The following is a 20,933-nucleotide window of genomic DNA, read 5'->3' on the forward strand; positions in this document are numbered from 1 at the left end:
TTCTAGCCATTTAACAATATTAATTTTTAAGGAATGGAAATGAGACCCTTGGATTAACAGTATGCATGAATTCATATAGCTAGTTTCAATTTCAGCAGTTATACCTAGCAGATGTAATATATGGCACATACTTTGCTAGCAATAACTACATTTCTTTACTATGGAGGCTTCAAACAGTAACAATAACTATTCCTAACAAAATGCATTAAAGATCCAAAACTAATGAGAGAAACCTAAATTCATTTATCCCAGTCACTAAAAGCAAATTTAGATTTTGGCTTTCCAAAAATTTATTTAAACTAGAGCAGTGGTTCTTAACTTGTGGGTCCCCAGGTGTTTTGGCCTACAACTCCCAGAAATCCCAGCCAGTTCACCAGCTGTTAGAATTGCTAGGAGTTGAGGCCAAAACATCTGGGTAACCACAGATTGAGAACCACTGAACTAGAGGAATATGTTAAGGTAAAGTAAAAGAGTTGTTTTTGTGGTTACTGAGAGTGTATTTCTCCTTTTCCCTCCCTATCCACATTTACTTCTGTTTCACGTCTTTCTGGTCTATTGGACTGAAGATCCATAATTCATAATAGATCTATAATTCATCTATAATTCATAATAGATCTATAATTCATCTGTGTAAGCAACTTTAGAAAAGCTGCCAACTGAAAAGTCAGGCAGAATGGGTGAAATAGCAGTTATAAGGACATGGGGAATCCATCAGAAGTAGCAATCCTCTTGAAAAGATATCCACCCCTGGAACTTAAAATGGAACACAATTTACTCATATTTGGTACAATTGTGATGGATATTTCCATACCTCCACTTGTATGTTGTAGATAAATTATCAGTATAATCACATCAATGCAGGGATAACATGTATTGTGCATGACTGGGGGAGGGGGTCGGATGAGGTAGCAACTCAACAATGTTGTCATTTTCAATGCAGGTCCTTGGTTCTTTATTAAAGTCAGTTCATCCACTCAAGAGTTCATTTGTAAATTGGAAAAAATAATTCAAACCCATGGAAAAATCAGGGAATATAACCTACAGCACTTCTATATTTTGTGCTTTAACAATCAGCAAAATCCATTCATATAATACCTACTTGTGTCATTGAAAGGTAATTTTTCCCTAATGATGTGCAAAGAATCATCCAATCTGCTGCTTAAGTCACTATGAAGGTGCTTTAGCTGCTGCTGACTGCGTGACAAAAGGAAAAGAGAAGAATTAAGAATTATTTAAGGATCCTTCATGGGACCAGAGGACAAAGAGAACCGCTTTCTGTACTAGCAACTTTTCCTGTTTATGCAAAATGCACTTAAGATTTCTACCTTTCTTCATTGATCATTAGAACAGAGGTCAGGTAACTTGGACATTACTGAACTGCAACTCCCCTCACCACCAGATGTGCTAAGGATGAGATGTGATCAATCAATATTTGGAGGGGCACAACCGTCTACCTTTGAACTAGAACATTCTTGAGCACAGTATCTGAAGGCATGATGGAATCAAAATTGAAGGCCAAAAGTACATGTGTGGCAAAAGTATCATTGTGATTTTAGGATGGTGATTCTAAGCTGCATTAATAGGAGTCTAGACTGAGGGAAGTACCATGCTATTCTATTTTAGTCAGACATCACCTGGAATACTGTACTGTGTTCAGATCTGGGCACCACAGTTCAAGAAGGATGTTGGCAAGCTTGAAAGGGTCCAGATAAGGGAGACCAAAATGGTAAAAGGTCTGGAAGCCAAGCCCTGTGAGGAGTGGCTTAGTGGCTGGCTATGTTTAGCCCAAAGAAGGGAAAGTTCAAGACTGAAGATGGAACAGGCTTGTTTTCTTCTGCACTAAACTAGGACATGGAGCAATGGATTCAAATTGCAGAAAGAGATTCCACCTAAACATTTAGAAGAACTTCTTGATGGTAAGAGCTGTTCAGCAGTGGGATATACTGCCTTGGGAGAGTTTTGATTATATTTCCCTGCATGGCAAGGAGTTAGACTGGCTGGCCCTTGTGGTCTCTTTAAACTCGATGACTCTAAGTCTAAAATCAAAACAATATTCAAAATGGTTTATCAGCTGAGCATTTTTTCAAGAACATGAATATCTTTTTCTTAAGTATTTTTGCAATTCAACCTCACTCCACTTCTGTAAATTAATCAAACATCCACATTCAATATTTGAACCTGAGAGCAAGTGTGGGAAACCTTAGCTCAAGAGCCAAATTTAATTTCAGAGAGCTTCTCTAGGGTCACATTGCAATGCTTAAAAATGGGGAAGGAAGGAACTAAAGAGTTGTTGCTATTGCATGGCTTCTAGTTTCTGACCAATGGCAATGGACTGTGCTAAGAAAATTTGTCTTGGCACAGTTTGTTCAGAAGATGTTTGCCATTGCCTTCCACTGAGCCTGGGAGAGTTCATCCAGTGGATTTCAAGGACACCTGGGAATTCAAACTCTGGTCTCCAGAGTTTTAGTCTAATGCTCAAGCAACTGCTCTGTCTATACCAGCATCCTTTAGCTTAAAGCTCTTACTGCCTGTAACTAAGACCCAGGAGAAGCATTTCAATATTTCAGAATGTGAAGGGGAAATAATAAAAACAGATTAAATATTTAGGCAATCCAGAAAAGGTGGATTTGTCCCCAGAATTTGAAGGTTTGTCATTCCACACTACAAAGACAGGCCTTCAAACTTCTGTTCCCATGATAACGGCCCACATATGGCCCATCTATCAGATCTGGCAGCAGACACCTGGTATGCATCATTGCATCACTGTTCTAGAAACAAAGAACAATCCATCAAGTTGCCATGAAATTTGCAGAAAGCTACAGTGGAAAAAATCTGTACGCACATCAGCCCTTTTAAAAAAAGAAAACATACCATTCTTCCATTCGAACCCTGCAGTCCTTGGCTTCTCGCTCTAAGGTCTGAGATTTGATCTAAAAATGAGGCAAGGGATAGTTAAGAAAAGCTATCAATAACCATTAGCAAAATTCATTTAATGTCAATATCACTTGTGTCTTTGCCTTTTATTACTCTAAGAATTTATAAGACACAATTCTACCAAATAGCAATATATAAGGGCTTGAAGCAACCACTAAAGCACTGAAATTAATCATACCAAATTTGGAAAAACACAGCAAATGAAAATAAATGGGTCACACCATTTGATACAAGCAACCACCCTATAATGAATGGATGAAAAAGGACATTTTTTAATCAGTCAAGGAATGCCAACAGTGGTTGTATTATTATGGTGATTCCCTCAGCTAATAAGCCATATCCTGTGGCTTCGTATCCAACTGCTTCACTCCTCCCTACATGTGAATGAATAAAAAATCAGAAAATATTCAGCTTACAATATTTACTATTATATTCAAACCAGAAAACTAGAACTCAGGAATTACGAACATGGATATGACACTGCAGTTATTATAGCTGTCTTCGTGTTCTGTCTTGTTCAAAAGCTATTATTGGTAGTTTCCAAGCCTGGAAGTAATGGGAAACTATAGTTAGCTGAAGACTTCTTCCCCTGATCATTCAAAAGGGAAATGGAATAAATGGTTTCTCAACTACTCAGAATACAACCACTGTAAGAACCAGATGAACCTCAGTATAGAAAGCTACACACAAGGAATGCATGACTTTGAAACTTACCTCTAACTTGGCTTTATCGCTCTGCAGTTTTTCTATTGTATCCATGTACTTCCGAGTTAGGCCATCCACCACTGCTTGGTGTTGGGCAGCCTCCATCTCCAAGACTTCAAGTCTATTCCGCAGATCAATTTCTAAGCGCTTATGCTGCTCATCTGCCTCAAAGAACTACAAAAGGAAGGCCATGCAAGAGAGATTGTCATGGAAAATGGGCCAGGAGAGGTCTTTACAGGAGAACTAGACATTAATCAGTCCAGGTGTTGACAACTATCAGGATTCCTTATGAATTTTTTTTAAAGAAAACAGCAGTCAGAAAATATGGCTGCACATGGCAAGTTAAGCCTTTCTGTTGAATAGGTTTCCTAATTAAGATCAGTAATAATATACATATATTAGACCCATTAGGCAAATGAAAGAAATCACTTCAGGTGGCACATACTGAGAGACAGTAACGAAGTGTTGCAGGACAGAGGTGGACACAACTTGACATGCTCCATATACAACTTGACATGCTCCTTGCAGATGCAATACATGACAATCATTGGAAGGGAAAATTCAAGGGGCTGTCCAGCTCACTTTAATATATGAAATACTTGGGGAGAGACATCTTGTTCTCAGGCAGGGATATATCTTATCGCCCTGTCATGCTTGTTTTTGGCAAGGAGGGGGTCAGATTTCTAACCAGTCAATAAATCTCAGAACATCATTGTTGTTTCTTGAGATAATAATACAGAAGCAAACGTGGATCCCAAGTACGAAATATTCCAACTTTAGTGAATATTTTGCCTACTTGTTGGCAACATTTTGCACTTTCCATCCTATTTGTTTTCTCCAAATATTACACTATATCCCAATCTACTGTGGTGACATTAGGCAGGCCCAACTCCACCTTCTGAAGTTAGGTAACAGACAAATACAGTATGATCCCAATATCCACAAATTCAGTATCCGTGGAAGGAAAAACAAAGCAAATGTTTCATAAAATGCTGGAAGTAATGAGACAGCTATGCTCTTGCTAGTTGTATAAGAAACATAACAAATTTGTGTGCCTATCTATTTAACAGTGTATACTAAAATATCCTTTCTGAAATAGTAGCAACATTTGTGGAGGAGAGCAGTGATCAGTCTCACTGGTTACTAGCCTAGAGGCATATACAAAGGTCACAAGCAAAACTTTTCAACCAAATTTTATCCCCTGAGGCAAAGAAATCTATTCAGACTAAATGAAAGTCTTGGCAAACCAGTTTGATTAGTTCCTTGTTAAGAAAAACAATGCAAAGGAATGAGCAAAAACATAACGCTCCTAGTGTGGACTTTCAGAACATGAAAAGTGGAAATATTTGCTTCTCAGATGAGAAAAAAAGGAAGGGTCGCACAGCAAAGGTCTGAAGCTACAAGCACAACAGATTACAGTTTGAATATATCATATTTCTTCAGTTCGAAGACACAATACATTGTAAAACACACACACTAATTTTGGTACCATCAAGAGGAAAAAAAAGTGAGATATACATAGGGGCAGCTGGGGGCATTTGCAATTCTAAGATATAGCCTGATTTTGAAGATGTTTATCTTGGGGGAAATGTGTTTTAGAATTGAAGAACTATAGTATTAACATCTAGCCAAATTATTGAAAGAAAAGCTGAAATACAATTTCCCCCTTAAACGCCAGTCCTCCATGTATCTTCTACTTCAACTCCCGGAAGTTTAAGCGGCATTGGACAATGATCAGGGATTCTGGGAACTGACATCCAGTATACCTAGGAGACCAGAGTTTGGGAAACACTGCTTTAATCCAATACGAAATTGTTCAATACTATGTGAATAACTATGTTGTACAACCACCTTTTAGAACAAACACCAAATCATTCAGTACAAGCACACATCATAAGCCCCTGGTTGCCAGCTTTCCAGCCCTAAGGCAATAGTACTCCTACTGGCTGTTAGGAATTGTGGGAGTTGAAATCCAAAACATCTGGAGGGCAGAAGATTGCCCATGCCTGGTCTAGCTGAACTGCCAGATCATTTTCTAGAAGACAGCTACTTATAGAGAGCTCTATAGTCCTTGCCTCCTGACTTTTTTACAAGCCATAAGACACCTCTGGAACATCAGCAGAAGAAAGACATAAGCTGGAGAGATGGAATAGGTCCTGGATGTGGGAACCTTCACTGCTATAGGGAATTTGGTTTGCAGCAGCCACCCAGAGTCTCTAGCAATGTCACAGTGCTCATTGTAGCGGTTCATGTTCTTCAAGTCACTGTATCGCTGCAGAATTAGTTGTGACTGTTTTATGGGGGGTGCCAAACATGCTTGAGAACATGCCTGCAGCCTACTGAGTTTTGCACTTCTGAATCAGGAAATTCTGGGTCTGTCCTAAAACACTAAACATCTGTTTATTTAGTTCAAACTGTAGATCAAAAATTGAGTTATCCGGGGATATCTCTATGCTGTCACCAGCAAAGTTTCATGAGGTACTCTGTTAAAAGACAGTATCAATCAATGTTTCTCAAAAACACTGCCTAGAAAATCAGACTATCTGTGAACTACCTGAATTCACCAGCAAAAACCAAGTTATTATGAAACACAACCATAGAACAGAATCAAATAGCTATTTTTGGCAAAATGATGCGCTGAACTACCTACCTGAATGTGCAACCTCTCATTTTCTTCTATCTTCTTTTGAAGGTCTTCATCAAAAACGTTTTTCTGTTCTTGACTCAATTGAGAGGTGGGTTCACCACTTTTCTAATAAAAAGCAAAAAGATACTTGTTTACTTAATACACTTACAAATTATTCCATACTGAAACCTTTGTGCATTTTCCTATATGGAGTTATTCTCTATATAATTCCTAGTGCTGCAAAAGGATAGACTAGACAAATGGCCAAATCCTTGGTTCAAATGTCACCAAATGAATGAATTCACCTGATGCCATTTAATCAGTCACTCCTTATAATAATACTAGCCTACTTTAATGAGTGTTATAAATCTTGAAGTCTCTATGCTAATCTCTCAGGCCTACAGAAATAGTGCACGATTATTGACAAATAACATTACCATGTTCAAATAAGCTAGTCCTATTTATTTATGTATATGTTTATTCTGCCTTTCAGCTAAAAACTATAGTGCTAAAGGCAGATAACATCATTAAAAAGAAATTAAACAACAAACCACTAAAATCAATAAATAATTCTGCTACATTTGCATTCCTTCCTGCAAACAGCATAGTGTAATGAGAATAGTGAATACTAGGTCCTGTTTATAAAACACAAACCCAGAAGCTATCTCATCTCAGCCCTTTGGTCCTTCTAGCTCAGAGACAACAGAAATTATTCCTGGGATTTTTGCATGCAAAGCACATGCTTTACAATGAAGCTAATCATTGCCCTCTGTAGAGTGCTTAAGTCTTTCCAATGCTTAACATGGGTTATCGAGCTGTATTTCAACAGCCTTGTAAGTTTAACAGTATGATTATTCCCTATTGGCAAATAGGAAGGAGAAGATGTAACTCTGTGTTTTAGAAATAGAGAAAGATAGAGAGAAGGGGGTTGTGTAAAGCCATATTTCAAGTTCACACAGAAAACAAAACGCAAACCCAAGACTTCCTGTTTGTTGTTCACTCTCTTAGCCATGACACTAAACCAGTTGTCTCCAAATACATCAGACTAACAGTATTCCCCCCTCTCAAAAAACATCTAATAATCTCTCTCCAGTCAACCTCAGCACAATAGTACATCATACCAACTTCTTCCCTCGCTACTCTTTCACTCATTTCCCTCTGTTTCCATCACAGTCAGGGTTTTATATTCTTATATCCACAACTGTGTAACAGGGAAATTAGAAAGCATGTGTAAAGTTCATAGCTTGCCACATCCTCTTGTTTGCAGTGTATATAGCAAACTGTCAACATTATAAAACCATTAAATGAGCAGCATAAAAATGTACTTCAATAAACCGTGCAAGCAATGCCTCTGTTTTTAAACATTTTAACAAAAAGTCAGAAAGCATGTGATCCATTGAAGTCGCTGAGTTAGGGGAACATTTCATAAACAACCATAACATAATGAGAGCAGGGGGTAACTGTAATAGAAGTAGTACCCTTCTCATCATCCCTCCCTCAAACATGCACAATCATACTATGATATATTGCAAATATGATTTCAGATTATACTGAAAGCACTAAAAGAAGTCCCTCGACTGCGGTTTAACGGCACGCTCCAATGTGAACAAATCATTCATATGCATAGGACTATATTCAGATTCTGAGGTTTAATCTACACTGCCATGTAATCCAGTTCAAACAGATAATCTGGATTCAGAAACTGGATAATATGGCAGTGTAGATGGGGCCTGTGCCTCAGCTGTTTGAGGTACATAATGCTTGCAGATGCTATGCATGTAAGAGAAGCTATGCTTCACCAAACGAGAGGCCTTTCTAATTTCCACAATAAACAACCTATACAGCCCAGAAGCAGTTCCCCAGCAATTTTTATTTAGAGCTATACCACTGTTTTTCATCCTGCTAATCGTATATAACCATCCAAACTAATAGCTACTGTGTGAATAAAATGTGAATAATTGCCTTTAAAACCATTATGCATTGTGTAAAGGGAAAGCATTCCTTCTGCCTGCTCCAACTTTCCATCACTCAACTTCACTGGATAAATCAAGATACTAACGTGATGAGAGAGAAAGTGAAAGAACTTCTATCTAAACCAGGAATAATTTTGTAAGTCTATATCATCATCTCAGCTTTTTTTGAAGCTAAAAAGCCTCTAAAGTGGTCACCCTTCTTTGTAACATACTAATTTCAGCCTGCTCACTGGCCTTTCATGGTACTTACCTTGTTTTTCCTGCCTTTAGATTCACTTAACACAAGTTCATCCTGAAGCAGCTCTACCCTCTTGGCCAGCTGTTGATTTCGAAAAGTCAAGCTGTCCATCTCCTGCTGCAGCTTTCTGAGTGACTGGTCTTTCATTTTCAATTGCTCCTGCATTAACACGAAAAGTTTCATCAGGGACCATTTTACCAAAATACTCCTTCCATTTAATGCCTTTTCAGACAACCAAACCTGTTGCACCTTTTGTTTCCCAAGTTATGATGAACTAAGGACAAGACAGAAAGTGATATACAGTAGGCGATTCTTTAATACTGGAGCTTTCTGTTTTACATGTGAATGCACAGGGGAGAGATTCTACTGGTTGGGAGGGACCTTTTAACTGCTACTTCACTTGACTAGGAAAACATTTACAGTTTCTACATAAAATCCAGTTAAAAGCTTTCCCCAGTTTTGCTAATTTACAACATAAAACAAATCTTGTGTATGTTTCCTGTCCTATTCCTGGTTACAGTATCTATACAGGTTAACCGCCCTTCTCATAGAAAGGCAAGGCAGATACGGAGAAGGAGATTCCACCAAGTTTTCAAGGAGAATAGTCCACTGCTGAAAAGCTCTTAAGTGTTCTTTCGGGAAGTTCTTCCTAATGTTTAGCTCAATGGTTCTCAACCTGGAGTCCCCAGATGTTTTTGGCCTACAACTCCTAGAAATCCCAGCCTGTTTACCAGCTATTAGAATTTTTGGGAGTTGAAAGCCAAAAACATCTGAGAATCCCAGGTTGAGAACAATTGGTTTAGGCGGAATCTCTTTTCCTGAGGTTTGCTCCATGTCCTATTCTCCAGACAAAATGACTAAGCTTCATTTTGTTCACTCTCATCCAGCCCACTACTTACAACAAACACTGACTTAGTACAGAAAAAACTTTCTTAAAATTGGATGTAAAAGAGGCACGGAAATATCATCAGAACACTGGTGATAACAAATCCTGAAATTCCACAAAGACCTCTCCAAATAACTCCATGTCCATGTTAAACAGTACAGGGGAGGGAACTAGGCCCCGAGGGACACACATGTTCTAAGCATGCCTATGAAGGAAGGACATAACATCCATAGAACCATAGTCCCACTCCAAGTGGCATTAAAGAGATCCAGCAGAACCAACCGCAGTCCACTCTCCTTGTCCAATTTCGCCAAGGCAATATAAGCACTGTTCCATTACCAGGCATGAAGCCAGACTGAAATGAAGCTAAATCATCCATTTCATACAAGTAGTTCACCCTACAGGAGTTAAGTGACAGTAAGAAATATCTAGTAGATGTAGCAAATGCAAACCATATAATTTTCTCACATTCCCTTTCAATTGACACCTTGAAGGCATCTAGCACAATTAAGGTTGCAAAAAGCATTTAAAATAAGTAGAGGTAGTCCCCAAGATATGAACAAGGTTCTGCAGGTTTGTTCTTAAGCTGAATTTGTAAGTCAGAAAAGATACGTTTTTAAGTGTAGCCATATAGATATATATAGATACAGTAGAGTCTCACTTATCCTACATAAACGGGCCAGCAGAACGTTGGATAAGTGAATGTTGGATAATAAGGAGGGATTAAGGAAAAGCCTATTAAACATCAAATTAGGTTATGATTTTACAAATTAAGCACCAAAATATCATGTTATATAACAAAATTGACAGAAAAAGTAGTTCAATATGCAGTAATGCTATGTAATAATTACTGTATTTACGAATTTAGCACCAAAATATCATGATGTTTTGAAATCATTGACTACAAAAATGTGTTGGATAATCCAGAACGTTGGATAAGTGAGACTCTACTGTATATAGGTTTTGGATAGCATAGGGAAGGGTTAACACCCCTGTGGTGTTTGTTTTGCTGTCTGTACCCATTCAGAAGATTTCACCTCACTTTCTGTCCCTGTGATAATTGGATTTTGAAAAGGAAATTGCTTTTTATAGAAACAAGGATAGGTGATAAAGCTTCAGTGGAGACACCTTTTTCCTCATAATAACTTTTTCAGGAGTGGATTTCCTCTCATAAGGGTAGATGTCTGTCACTTCCTGTTGTCTCACTCCCATTCTTAACTATGAGCCATTTGTTAAGTCGGATGTTTGTAACTCGAGGACTCCCTGTACAGACTAAAGAATCATCCTACAAATTACAATTCTTGATGGGTTCAGCAGAGAGTTCAGCCCACTCTTGGCTGTGGTCAAGTAAAAGTTTTTTCTAACCACAGTAACAGCTCTCAGCAACAGAAATGAAATTTCAATCTCCATCTGTAACTGACAGCAGTGATGCAACAGAATGTGGTTTTCATCAGTTCCAGACTGCTGCCAATAGTCAGGGAGTCTTCTTCAAAACAAGGAACAATGAAATTCTATAAAATTGTATCAGTATTAGCTGCAGTGGGATTACTCCTCAACTTAAAAGTTGTTTCACACTGCAACCAATTCCAGTTCATCAATTAGTGATTCAGAGCTCGGAAGGCTTATTTTTTCTGAGTGCAGCTTTCAGAATTCCCCAAGCCATCATGGCCATCAGGTATTTAACTGGAGATTCTGGAAGTTGGAGTACGAGGCAGAGATCTTAGTGAGTCCCATACACATAATTACATAGGAAAAGGAAAATATGGTGGCACACAATCATAAAAGACAAGGAAAATCAGAGATGTTAAAAGAAATGAGAAGATGTAATAGCTGGTTCCCAATTTGAACTTCTTGAAAGTCCAAGATGTCCTCAGAGCCAAGGCACTGTAGGATAGATGACATTTAAAAAATCAAATACCCTTCAAAGCAAGGCATTGAAGAAAGAGGAAGCTCAAAGCCAGCTTCTTGAGAGCATAATGAAATTTCCTCCTCTTCCCATCACCGCTGACCTTCTAATTGTCAAAGAAGTCTTGTGTGAGCTTGGAGACTGTCAAACCACTCATGCTATAGACTATTATGTCAGAAATTTGCAATTATAGGAAGCTAATACTATAAAGTAACTCTAGGGATCCATGTGAACCTCAGCACAGAAATATCCGCTAATCAAGTAGCCAATGTGATGACCAAGCTCCCTTTAAAAAAATATTTTAAGGACAAACCTTCAAGGCTGCTGAGTTTGCTTGTTCATCCACAACACCCTTTTTCAACACATGATTCTGAGCTCGAAGCTGGGGAAGAGGAACAAAGAGAAATCATTAACCCAGTTATGATGAAATATGGTTACCAGATGATTAACAGTGCAAAAACCTGTCCTCCTTTTTTGGTAAATATTAAGCACACTGAGAAGAGCACAGAACAACAAGAATACGGTATCTTGAGTAGGAATACAGTAAAGAATCAGAGAAATTTAAGACAAATAAAATTCAATTAAATTATCTCACTGTCAAGATGAAACAGAACACTTATGATATAAACCTGATTTGAGTTCCTAAAATGCTATCTTAGGTATACAGTACTTCTAGGCAAAGTGGCTTGATTAATAATTTGAAAGCATTAGTCCAGAGAGGATCTTGGTAATGCTTCAATCTTGAAGGAAAGTGATACGGGTTTAGGGTCTAATGGACTCAATAGTAGTACAGTACTAATGAATATGACCAAGAACCATTAAACTGATTTCTAGTAATACTAGCTGTGCCCGGCCACGCGTTGCTGTGGCAAAGTATGGTGGTATGGGAAATAAAGTATTGAGGAATTGGTGGTAGTTAAGGTCAAGGGTAAAGGTTTTCCCCAGACATTAAGTCCAGTCATGTCTGACTCTGGGGGTTGGTGCTCATCTCCATTTCTAAGCCCAAGAGCCGGCGTTGTCCGTAGACTCCTCCAAGGTCATGTGGGATGACTACATGGAGCGGCGTTACCTTCCCGCCGGAGCAGTACCTATTGATGCACTCACATTTGCATGTTTTCGAACTTCTGGGTTGGCAGAAGCTGGGGCTAACAGTGGGGGCTCTCTCCGCTCCCCCAATTCAAACCTGTGGCCTTTCGGTCCAGAAGTTCAGCAGCTCAGCGCTTTAACACGCTGCGCCATTTCCTAAAGGTTGTGAATATACAATATTTCTGATTGGTTTTTTGTTTGTTGGAGGCAAGTATGAATGCTGCAATTAGGAAAAATGATTAGGATGTAATGGCCTTGCAGCTTTAAAGCCTGGCTGTTTCCTCCCTGAGTGAATTTTTTGTTGGGAGGTGTTAGCTGGCCCTGATTGTTTCCTGTCTGGAATTCCCTTGTTTTCAGAGTGGTGTTGTTTGCGATATTTTATGTGCTTCTACTGTCTGTGGCCCTGAGAAAACAGAGGATTTTCCAGACTTTGATGATGGGAATACTTTGTTGGGAGCTGTTAGCTGGCCCTGATTGTTTCCTGTCTGGAATTCCCTTGTTTTCAGAGTGGTGTTGTTTGCGATATTTTATGTGCTTCTACTGTCTGTGGCCCTGAGAAAACAGGATTTGCCAGACTTTGATGATGGGAATACTTTGTTGGGAGGTGTTAGCTGGCCCCGATTGTTTCCTGTGTGGAATTCCCCTGTTTATTTACTGTCCTGGTTTTAGAGATTATATTGTTCTGCATTATTCTATCCCAGTAATTATTTCATATTAAAGAAGAATCTCACTTATCCAACATTTGCTTATACAATGTTCTGGATTATCCAACGCAGTCTGCCTTTTCATAATCAATGTTTTTGTAGTCAGTGTTTTAAATTCATTGTGATATTTTAGTGGTAAATTTGTAAATACAGTACAGTAGAGTCTCACTTATCCAACATAAACGGGCCAGCAGAACGTTGGATAAGCGAATATGTTGGATAATGAGGAATTAAGGATAACCCTATTAAACATCAAATTAAGTTATGATTTTACAAATTAAGCACAAAAACATCATGTTAGACAACAAATTTGTCAGAAAAAGTAGTTCAGTACACAGTAATGCTATATAGTAATTACTATATTTATGAATTTAGCACCAAAATATCACGATATATTGAAAGCATTGACTACAAAAATGTGTTGGCTAATCCAGAACGTTGGATAAGCGAGTGTTGGATAAGTGAGACTCTACTGTAAATACTACATAGCATTACTGCGCATGGAACTACTTTTTCTGTCAAATTTGTTGTATAATATGATGTTTTGGTGCTTAATTTGTATAACGATTACCTAATTTGATGTTTAATTGGCTTTTCCTGAATCCCTTCTTATTATCCAACATATTCACCTATCCTGCCGGCCTGTTTACGTTGGATAAGTGAGACTCTACTGTATATTGATAATCTTAAATTATCTGCTTAGAACTGGATTATATGAGGCCCCTTCTTCACAGCTGTATAAAATGCACACTGAAGTGGATTATATGGCAGTGTGGAGTCAAGATAATCCAGTGCAAAGCAGATAATATCAGATTATAAATGGGTTATATAGCTGTGTTGAAGGGCCTTGAGTCTACACTGCCATATAATCCAGTGCAAATTAGATAATCTGTGGAAGAAGTCTAAGTGAGGCCTAAATCTGCCTGTCCCCTAACTGAAACCTGGCTGTCCCTTGGTTGCTAGGCAACCAAGTGGGCAGAGATTAGCCCTCTAAACTAGCAGCAATTGGATAAAAAACAATTATTGCTCTCCCTCTAATTAGGACTTTATTTTTCTTTTCTTTTTGTTGTATCAACCTTGAGGCGTGGATGATGGGTTGTGTTGTCAAATTTTGAGGTTGGGGGGCCTGTACTTTTGTTGTTTTGTGAATTGCCGTGATGTCATCACTCTTTTATATATATAGATAAGGACTTGTCAGAGACTCAAGAGGTAAAAGAGCCCACAAAGGCCATCCAGCCCAACCACTTTTTTTGCCATGTAGGAATAAATAATCAAAGCACTCCCGACTGGTAGCCATCTAGACTGTGTTAAAAAACCTTGAACACCAAAACGGCTCTTGACATTTACCAGGTAGTCAGGTGATATGGAAAACACTTACTGGAATTAAAAGGTTAAAGCATAACACACTGGTCTAATGTGTTTTTTGTGCTGCATATACATTGCTTTAAAATCTCAGCAACCACTCATCAAATGACATAATAAGTCTTATGTTATATATGATGACCAATCAGTTGCCCCTAGGAAGTCAACAAGAATGACAGAAGCTTAACAGAATCTTCCACTCAAATTCATAGCAGCTGGTAATTAAAGGCATACTCCCTCCAATAATATAGATAATAAAATGCTCATGATCAGTAGCTACTAATAGCTACACTCATTTCCAAAACAGAGGTGGAAAAATCTAAATTCCACTGGGGGATAACTTTCATAATAAGCAGTATAAAATATATTGGATTAAAAATAAAAAAAATAAAAATCATATGTGCACCATCAATAGTGGTAGTAACACAAAGGGTAACGGGTTTACTTAACAGCAGTATTAGCCAAACTCTCAGATGGTTAGGATTTGAGCTCCCAGAAGCCCTGATCATTGGCCAAGGCAGCTGAGGCTTTTGGGAGTTGAAATCCAAAACACCTGGATGAGTGGCGTTTGGGAATCATTGCTCTACAGTAATGCTGCAAAGCAAATTAGAGCACCAACATTTGGACAGAAACATAAAAACATCTGTTTCAACTGTTGCTATGAAACTACACCCGGAAGGACTTTGCTTTTAAAGAAAACCTAGATATTCTTGAGTGTAAAGAACCATTTTCCAATATGAATATAACGTAAACTGCCCTCCAGATGCTGTTGGACTTGAACACTCATGGGCCTTCACCATGGGTTCTGTTGACCAAGACTGATGGGACCTATGGTCTAGCAGGGTTGCCTATATATGTCACATGGTGGGATTGAAATAAAAGTTGTATCAGAAGAACACACTCCTTTCCCCGTTGTACGAATGCCAGCACACATTCACAAGTGGAGATTAGGTTTCCCTGTAAAGTCACTTGCAGTTTTTGACATACAATGTAACTACTGAATGATGCAGGGTTGAATTTTCCAGCCTTTTATTACCTTCCGTAGCAGTGGTCAAGATACTAATCAATGACTACAATTACAGAAACAAGATTGATGGTTATTCACCTTTGAGAATAAGATTTCAACATAGTGACTTTACAATGATAAATTCCCACAAATTCCAAAACTGCCAAGCCATATTAATATGGGGGAAAGCAATGAAAGGGGGGAAACCAGAATGATAGGCTATGGGACAGCTGGCAGAACAAATAAAAAGGTGGTCCTTGTTATAGTTTTCTACCTTTAACTGCCCTGTAGACCCTGTTGACAGGGTGATGGATATATGATATAAAAGAAAATGTTCAATATGCAAATTCCATGGAAAAGAGGAAGAACAGATGGAATGCTGAAATGAATACTAGTGTTCTAGTTCCTCAAGGCAGAGGATCAACATTAACACCAAACAGAAACTGGAAAGCAGAAAATAGCTACTACTACAAGGATTCGTATCTACACCATGTGCCCCTCAATACATTACAGCTATCAGTGTGAAATGAAGCTGAGAATATTAGAGTCTCAATTACTACAAGGTTGATTACTAAAACAGGCAAGATCTATCATCTTTTCTAAATATGCCATACATCCCTTTAGAATCATATCCAGTCAATGAAAGAAAACTGACGTTAAAACAAAAAAAAGTCAGTCTTAAAGGCACTGCCACATTTCTTTTTTCTATCCTTCTCCTTTCTTTCTTTGTATACCATAATAGGTAATCTTTAAGGAATTACAAATTTGGTTCTCTGTTATTGCTACTACTACAGTAAGAGAAAAACACCACTTTCGTGTGGCACTATAGATGGCTGTATTCTAGAATCATAGAATCTTAGAGTTGGAAGAGACCTCACAGGCCATCCAGTCCAACCCCCTGCCAAGAAGCAGGAAAATCTCATTCAAAGCACCCCCGACAGATGGCCATCCAGCCTCTGCTTAAAAGCCTCCAAAGAAGGAGCCTCCACCACAGTCTAGGGCAGAAAGTTCCACTGCCGAACAGCTCTCACAGTGAGAAAGTTCTTCCTGATGTTCAGGTGGAATCTCCTTTCCTGTAGTTTGAAGCCATTGTTCCATGTCCTAGTCTCCAGGGCAGCAGAAAACAAGCTTGCTCCCTCCTCCCTATGACTTCCCCTCACATATTTGTATATGGCTATCATGTCTCCTCTCAGCCTTCTCTTCTGCAGGCTAAACATACCCAGCTCTTTAAGCCGCTCCTCATAGGGCTTGTTCTCCAGGCCCTTGATCATTTTAGTCTAACAGAATTATAGCAGTTTGACACTACATTAACTGCCATTGCTTAATGCTCTGAAATTCTCAGATTTTTACATTTGTGAAATATTTATCCTTTTAGCCCTAGTGCCACAACAAACTACAAATCCCAGGATTCCACAACATGGAGTTATGGTAATTAGAGTAGTGTCAACCTGCTTTAATTGCACAGCGTGGAAAGTACCCAAGAACAATGTAAACAACTAGCTATATACAGGCATTGCCCAGTAGTTGAAAGGCTGTTAGGAATTTTGGGAGTTGGAGTCCAAAATACCCAGAGGTCCCAAGTTTGCCTGTGCCTACCTTAGGGCTACATCAAGTCAGAAATAACTTGAAGGCACACAACAACAAATTGGCACATAACAGTCACTTTCCTGTAGTTTGAAGCCATTGTTCCGCGTCCTAGTCTCCAGGGCAGCGGAAAACAAGCCTGCTTCCTTCTCCCTGTGACTTCCCCTCACATATTTATACAGGGCTATCATGTCTCCTGTCAGTCTTCTCTTCTGCAGGCTAAACATGCCCAGCTCTTTAGGCGGCTCCTCATAAGGCTTGTTCTTCAGACCCTTGTTCATTTTAGTTGCCCTCCTTTGGGAGTTGTAGGCCAATACATTTGATGACAGCAGGTTGGAGAAAAGGTTTCCTTACCTCAATTATTCAACTCTTGAGCCCCTTCCACACAGCAGTATAAAATTCTCATTGAACTGGATCATATGGTAATGTGGGCTCAGATAACCCATTTCAAAACACATATTGTGGATCATCTGCCTGGAATTTCTGGGTTATATGGCAGTGTGGAAAGGCCCTAGGTTGATAACGGGGCGCGACAAGCTGCAGCTCTCCATAGGCTCACCCACCACACCCACTTGATCTTTTCTTCCTTTAAGAGAGATGTTTAGATCTGGACCTGAGAATTTCTATATATTCAACTCAGGGCCCTTCCACACAGCCATATAACCCAGCATATCAAGGCAGAATAAAATACAATATCTGCTTTGAACTGTAATATCTTGAGTCCACAATGCCATATATGCCAGTTCAAAGCAGATAATATGGGGTTTTATTCAGCTGTGTGGAAGGGGGCTCAGAGATATCTGTTTCCTGAGGCAGTGGAGAAATCTTCAGGATGCTCTGCTGGGCTGCAACAGGGCTAAAGCTGGCTGGCGTTCTGGGCTTCGCATTCACTAACTGACCCTCCTGGGCTTCCGTACCGGGTACATTCTCTTCAATGGAGGGGGATAAAAGGGACCAGCGCTACTATGGGGAAGGGGGCGTCTGCTCTGTGCCGTGTCCCGGTACCTTGGAATACTCCTGCGCAAGCTTCTGGTATTTGCCCTGCAGCTCGGCGGCGGCCGCCATGACGAGAAACCCGCCCCGCCGCTGCTGCTGCTCTGCCCACCGCGGGCCTAGAAACGCACTTCCGGGTTGGGAGGCGTGGCGTGCGTGCTGATGTCATCCCGCAGCCTCGCTTTGGTCACGAGCCAGCGCCATGTTGGTTTCCTGAGCTCTCAATCTGAGAAAGGGGAAGAGCTTTGTCACCGAGGAGGAGGCGGGGCGTATACTAAGCCACGCCCCTTCTTTTGCATATCGGTCTCTTATAGGCTTCAGCGGCCGCTATGGCAACCGGATTGCCTGAGCGCTCAGTCCTTTTTCCTAATGGCGTTCAGTGCTACGGGGTCTCCTTCTCTGACCTTCAGCAGGGGCTGTTTGGAATGCAAAGGGCGCAGGGTTGCCATGGCAATGCCAGGCCCTCTTCTTCTCTTTCATTCAGTCTTTCCTCCTATCCTTTGCCCTTTCTTCCTTCTGTATTTTATGCCTGAGTGAACAGCACTGAGTAGCCATGAAGCTGCAAAGTCAATCAGGGAGGCATAGATGTGGCCTGGTGAGTAGCCATGAAGCTGCAAAGTCAATCAGGAAGGCATTGATGTGGCCTGGCTGTTGTTGCCTGGAGGCACCCTCTCTTTGGGAGCTCTTTGTTTGCTGCCTGTAGTTTCCCAGTTTCTGAATATTGTTTTTTTTTTAATTTACATATGGGTCTCACTACACTCTAGACACTAATGTTTCCTAGATCACTAGACACCAGTTTTTCCTAAATCGACACTTCATAGAGAACATCAGCAGTCTCAAACTCGATGACAAATGGATCAGCTTCAATGTAGTGTCTATTCGCCAAGGTCCCGGTAGCAGGCACAATCGCACTCGTCAACCAAGATTTCCCGGAAGACATCACACCCCTGTTGTCACGTTTTCACCATTGCCTCACAACAAGTTGGACAGTGAATCCAGTGGGACAGTGAATCCTATTGTAGTCAATGGTGACCCCCCTGCCCAATAAAGGATAGTTTATAATCAGGGAACTTATAGTTTTGCCAAGGACACCAGGCTGGATAATAAGAGTTAAATCTTTGACAATTTGCAAAAGGAACCAACGATCACAACAAGCTTCCGATGTTAAATTTGTGTACATTTGATAATCTATATTTAACATTTCATATATTTATAGCTGAAAGTCACAAGGAAAAATCATGACACAAAAGGGATTCTGGCTTTTGCCAAACTTGAGCCATGCCTGAGACTGTTCTTACTCTGTTCCTGAGACTGTTCCTGTGGTGGAGGCTCCTTCTTTGGAGGCTTTTAAGCAGAGGCTGGATGGCCATCTGTCGGGGGTACTTTGAATGAGATTTTCCTGCTTCTTGCAGGGGGTTGGACTGTATGGCCCGTGAGGTCTCTTCCAACTCTACGAGTTTATGATTCTATGATTCTACTCCAGTCAATGTCTCTCAGACAAAGGAACTGCCAGGTAAGAAAAATTTATATTTCTAGGCTTTAAGGCAAATTTGAAATGTATCTTTCTGCCTCTCTATATCACCTTTGACACACATTTCTCTGTTCACTTGATGCTTTAGACTAGATTCTACTAAAACACATCATCCACTAGATAGCTCCCCCTCTCTAACTACTTAACCCATAATCTTGTGCCGGATTCCCTATCCCATCACCTGTGTCAACCCAACCCCCTGTGGATATGGAGATCTAGATAGTCTCCCTCCTTCATCCATGTCCTTTCTGCCTGTGTTTTCCTTCCCAAGGAGGGTCAGCCCATCTAGTGTCTAGATGTCCTTGCCTTCCTGGACCCTCTTGTGGATGTTCCACTATCATTTTCTGTAATTTCATATTTCCTCCCCACAAGAGGACCAAGGGAGATAGGAGTCCCTTAGAGAACCTTGTGTATCCCGATCTGTGTGTAACCCCAAACCTGTGGGGACCAGGCCTCTGCTCGTACGGGTACCCCTGCAACCACAGCCCCTCATGTGTGTGCATGTATAATCTTGTTATTCTTTTGTATCACTTTATATAAAAAGTGGCACAGTGTGTTAAAGCACTGAGCTGCTGAACTTGCAGACCAAAAGGTCCCAGGTTCAAATCCCGGGAGCGGAATGAGCACCCGCTGTTAGCTCCAGCTCGTGCCAACCTAGCAGTTCAAAAACATGCAAAATGTGAGTAGATCAATAGGTACCGCTCCGGCGGGAAGGTAACGACGCTCCATGCAGTCATGCCGGCCACATGACCTTGGAGGTGTCTATGGACAACGCTGGCTCTTTGGCTTAGAAATGGAGATGAGCACCAACCCCCAGAGTCGGTCACGACTGGACTTAACGTCAGGGGAAACCTTTACCTTTTTAATATAAAATATTGGAAAAGTCACCAGCTGAAGTCTTGCAATGACATTTGCCTGCATTTTCCTGTCCTGGGAAGGTCTGTCAACTTCTTGCCAGGTTTCATCTACACAATGGGCTCAACCAGCTACCACAATGGAACCTATACAGACAAATGATCCTGGGGATAACAGGAGCTGGACGGACCACCCTTCCTTTGTTCACTGCTTGGACAATATGTGGCATTCACCAACCTGGCATGGAGTTTCCAGTCACGGGATACCATGCCACCATTTTGGAAAGGCTATTTCCCCTTTGTTATTCCTAGCCATGGACATTTATATGAACAATATGTTCTGCTGGACTTGTTTGGAAGCTTGGTGTTGGGGATGCTGGGCTCCATCAGAGACTGTACATGCAAAAGGGTAATAAGAGTTTCAACAGACCCATCAGGGTTATTGTGCCCACACAGGCCAATGGAGACTCCACCACAGACATCAGAAGAGTTGTAATACCAAGAACAAGCTATGAGTAAAGACAAAGATCCATCCAGGAAAAGTG

General features: G+C 40.3%; 1 protein-coding gene across 1 annotated transcript in view; it reads right to left on the minus strand.

The window, feature by feature from the left end:
- The window catches only part of ppp1r21 (protein phosphatase 1 regulatory subunit 21), a 54,222-nt gene extending 36,050 nt beyond the window's left edge, over window positions 1–18,172 (minus strand). The window contains exons 1-7 of the mRNA XM_003216118.4: window positions 18,016–18,172; window positions 11,582–11,650; window positions 8,489–8,635; window positions 6,290–6,391; window positions 3,649–3,813; window positions 2,872–2,930; window positions 1,100–1,194 (exon numbers count right to left, since the gene is read on the minus strand). Coding sequence (XP_003216166.1) covers window positions 1,100–1,194; window positions 2,872–2,930; window positions 3,649–3,813; window positions 6,290–6,391; window positions 8,489–8,635; window positions 11,582–11,650; window positions 18,016–18,075 — 697 coding nt within the window. The 5' untranslated portion in view covers window positions 18,076–18,172. The remainder of the gene's footprint in view (window positions 1–1,099; window positions 1,195–2,871; window positions 2,931–3,648; window positions 3,814–6,289; window positions 6,392–8,488; window positions 8,636–11,581; window positions 11,651–18,015) is intronic.
- Window positions 18,173–20,933: the final 2,761 nt, after the last annotated feature.

Source organism: Anolis carolinensis, chromosome 1 (genome assembly GCF_035594765.1).
Source record: "Anolis carolinensis isolate JA03-04 chromosome 1, rAnoCar3.1.pri, whole genome shotgun sequence".
NCBI lineage: Eukaryota > Metazoa > Chordata > Lepidosauria > Squamata > Dactyloidae > Anolis > Anolis carolinensis.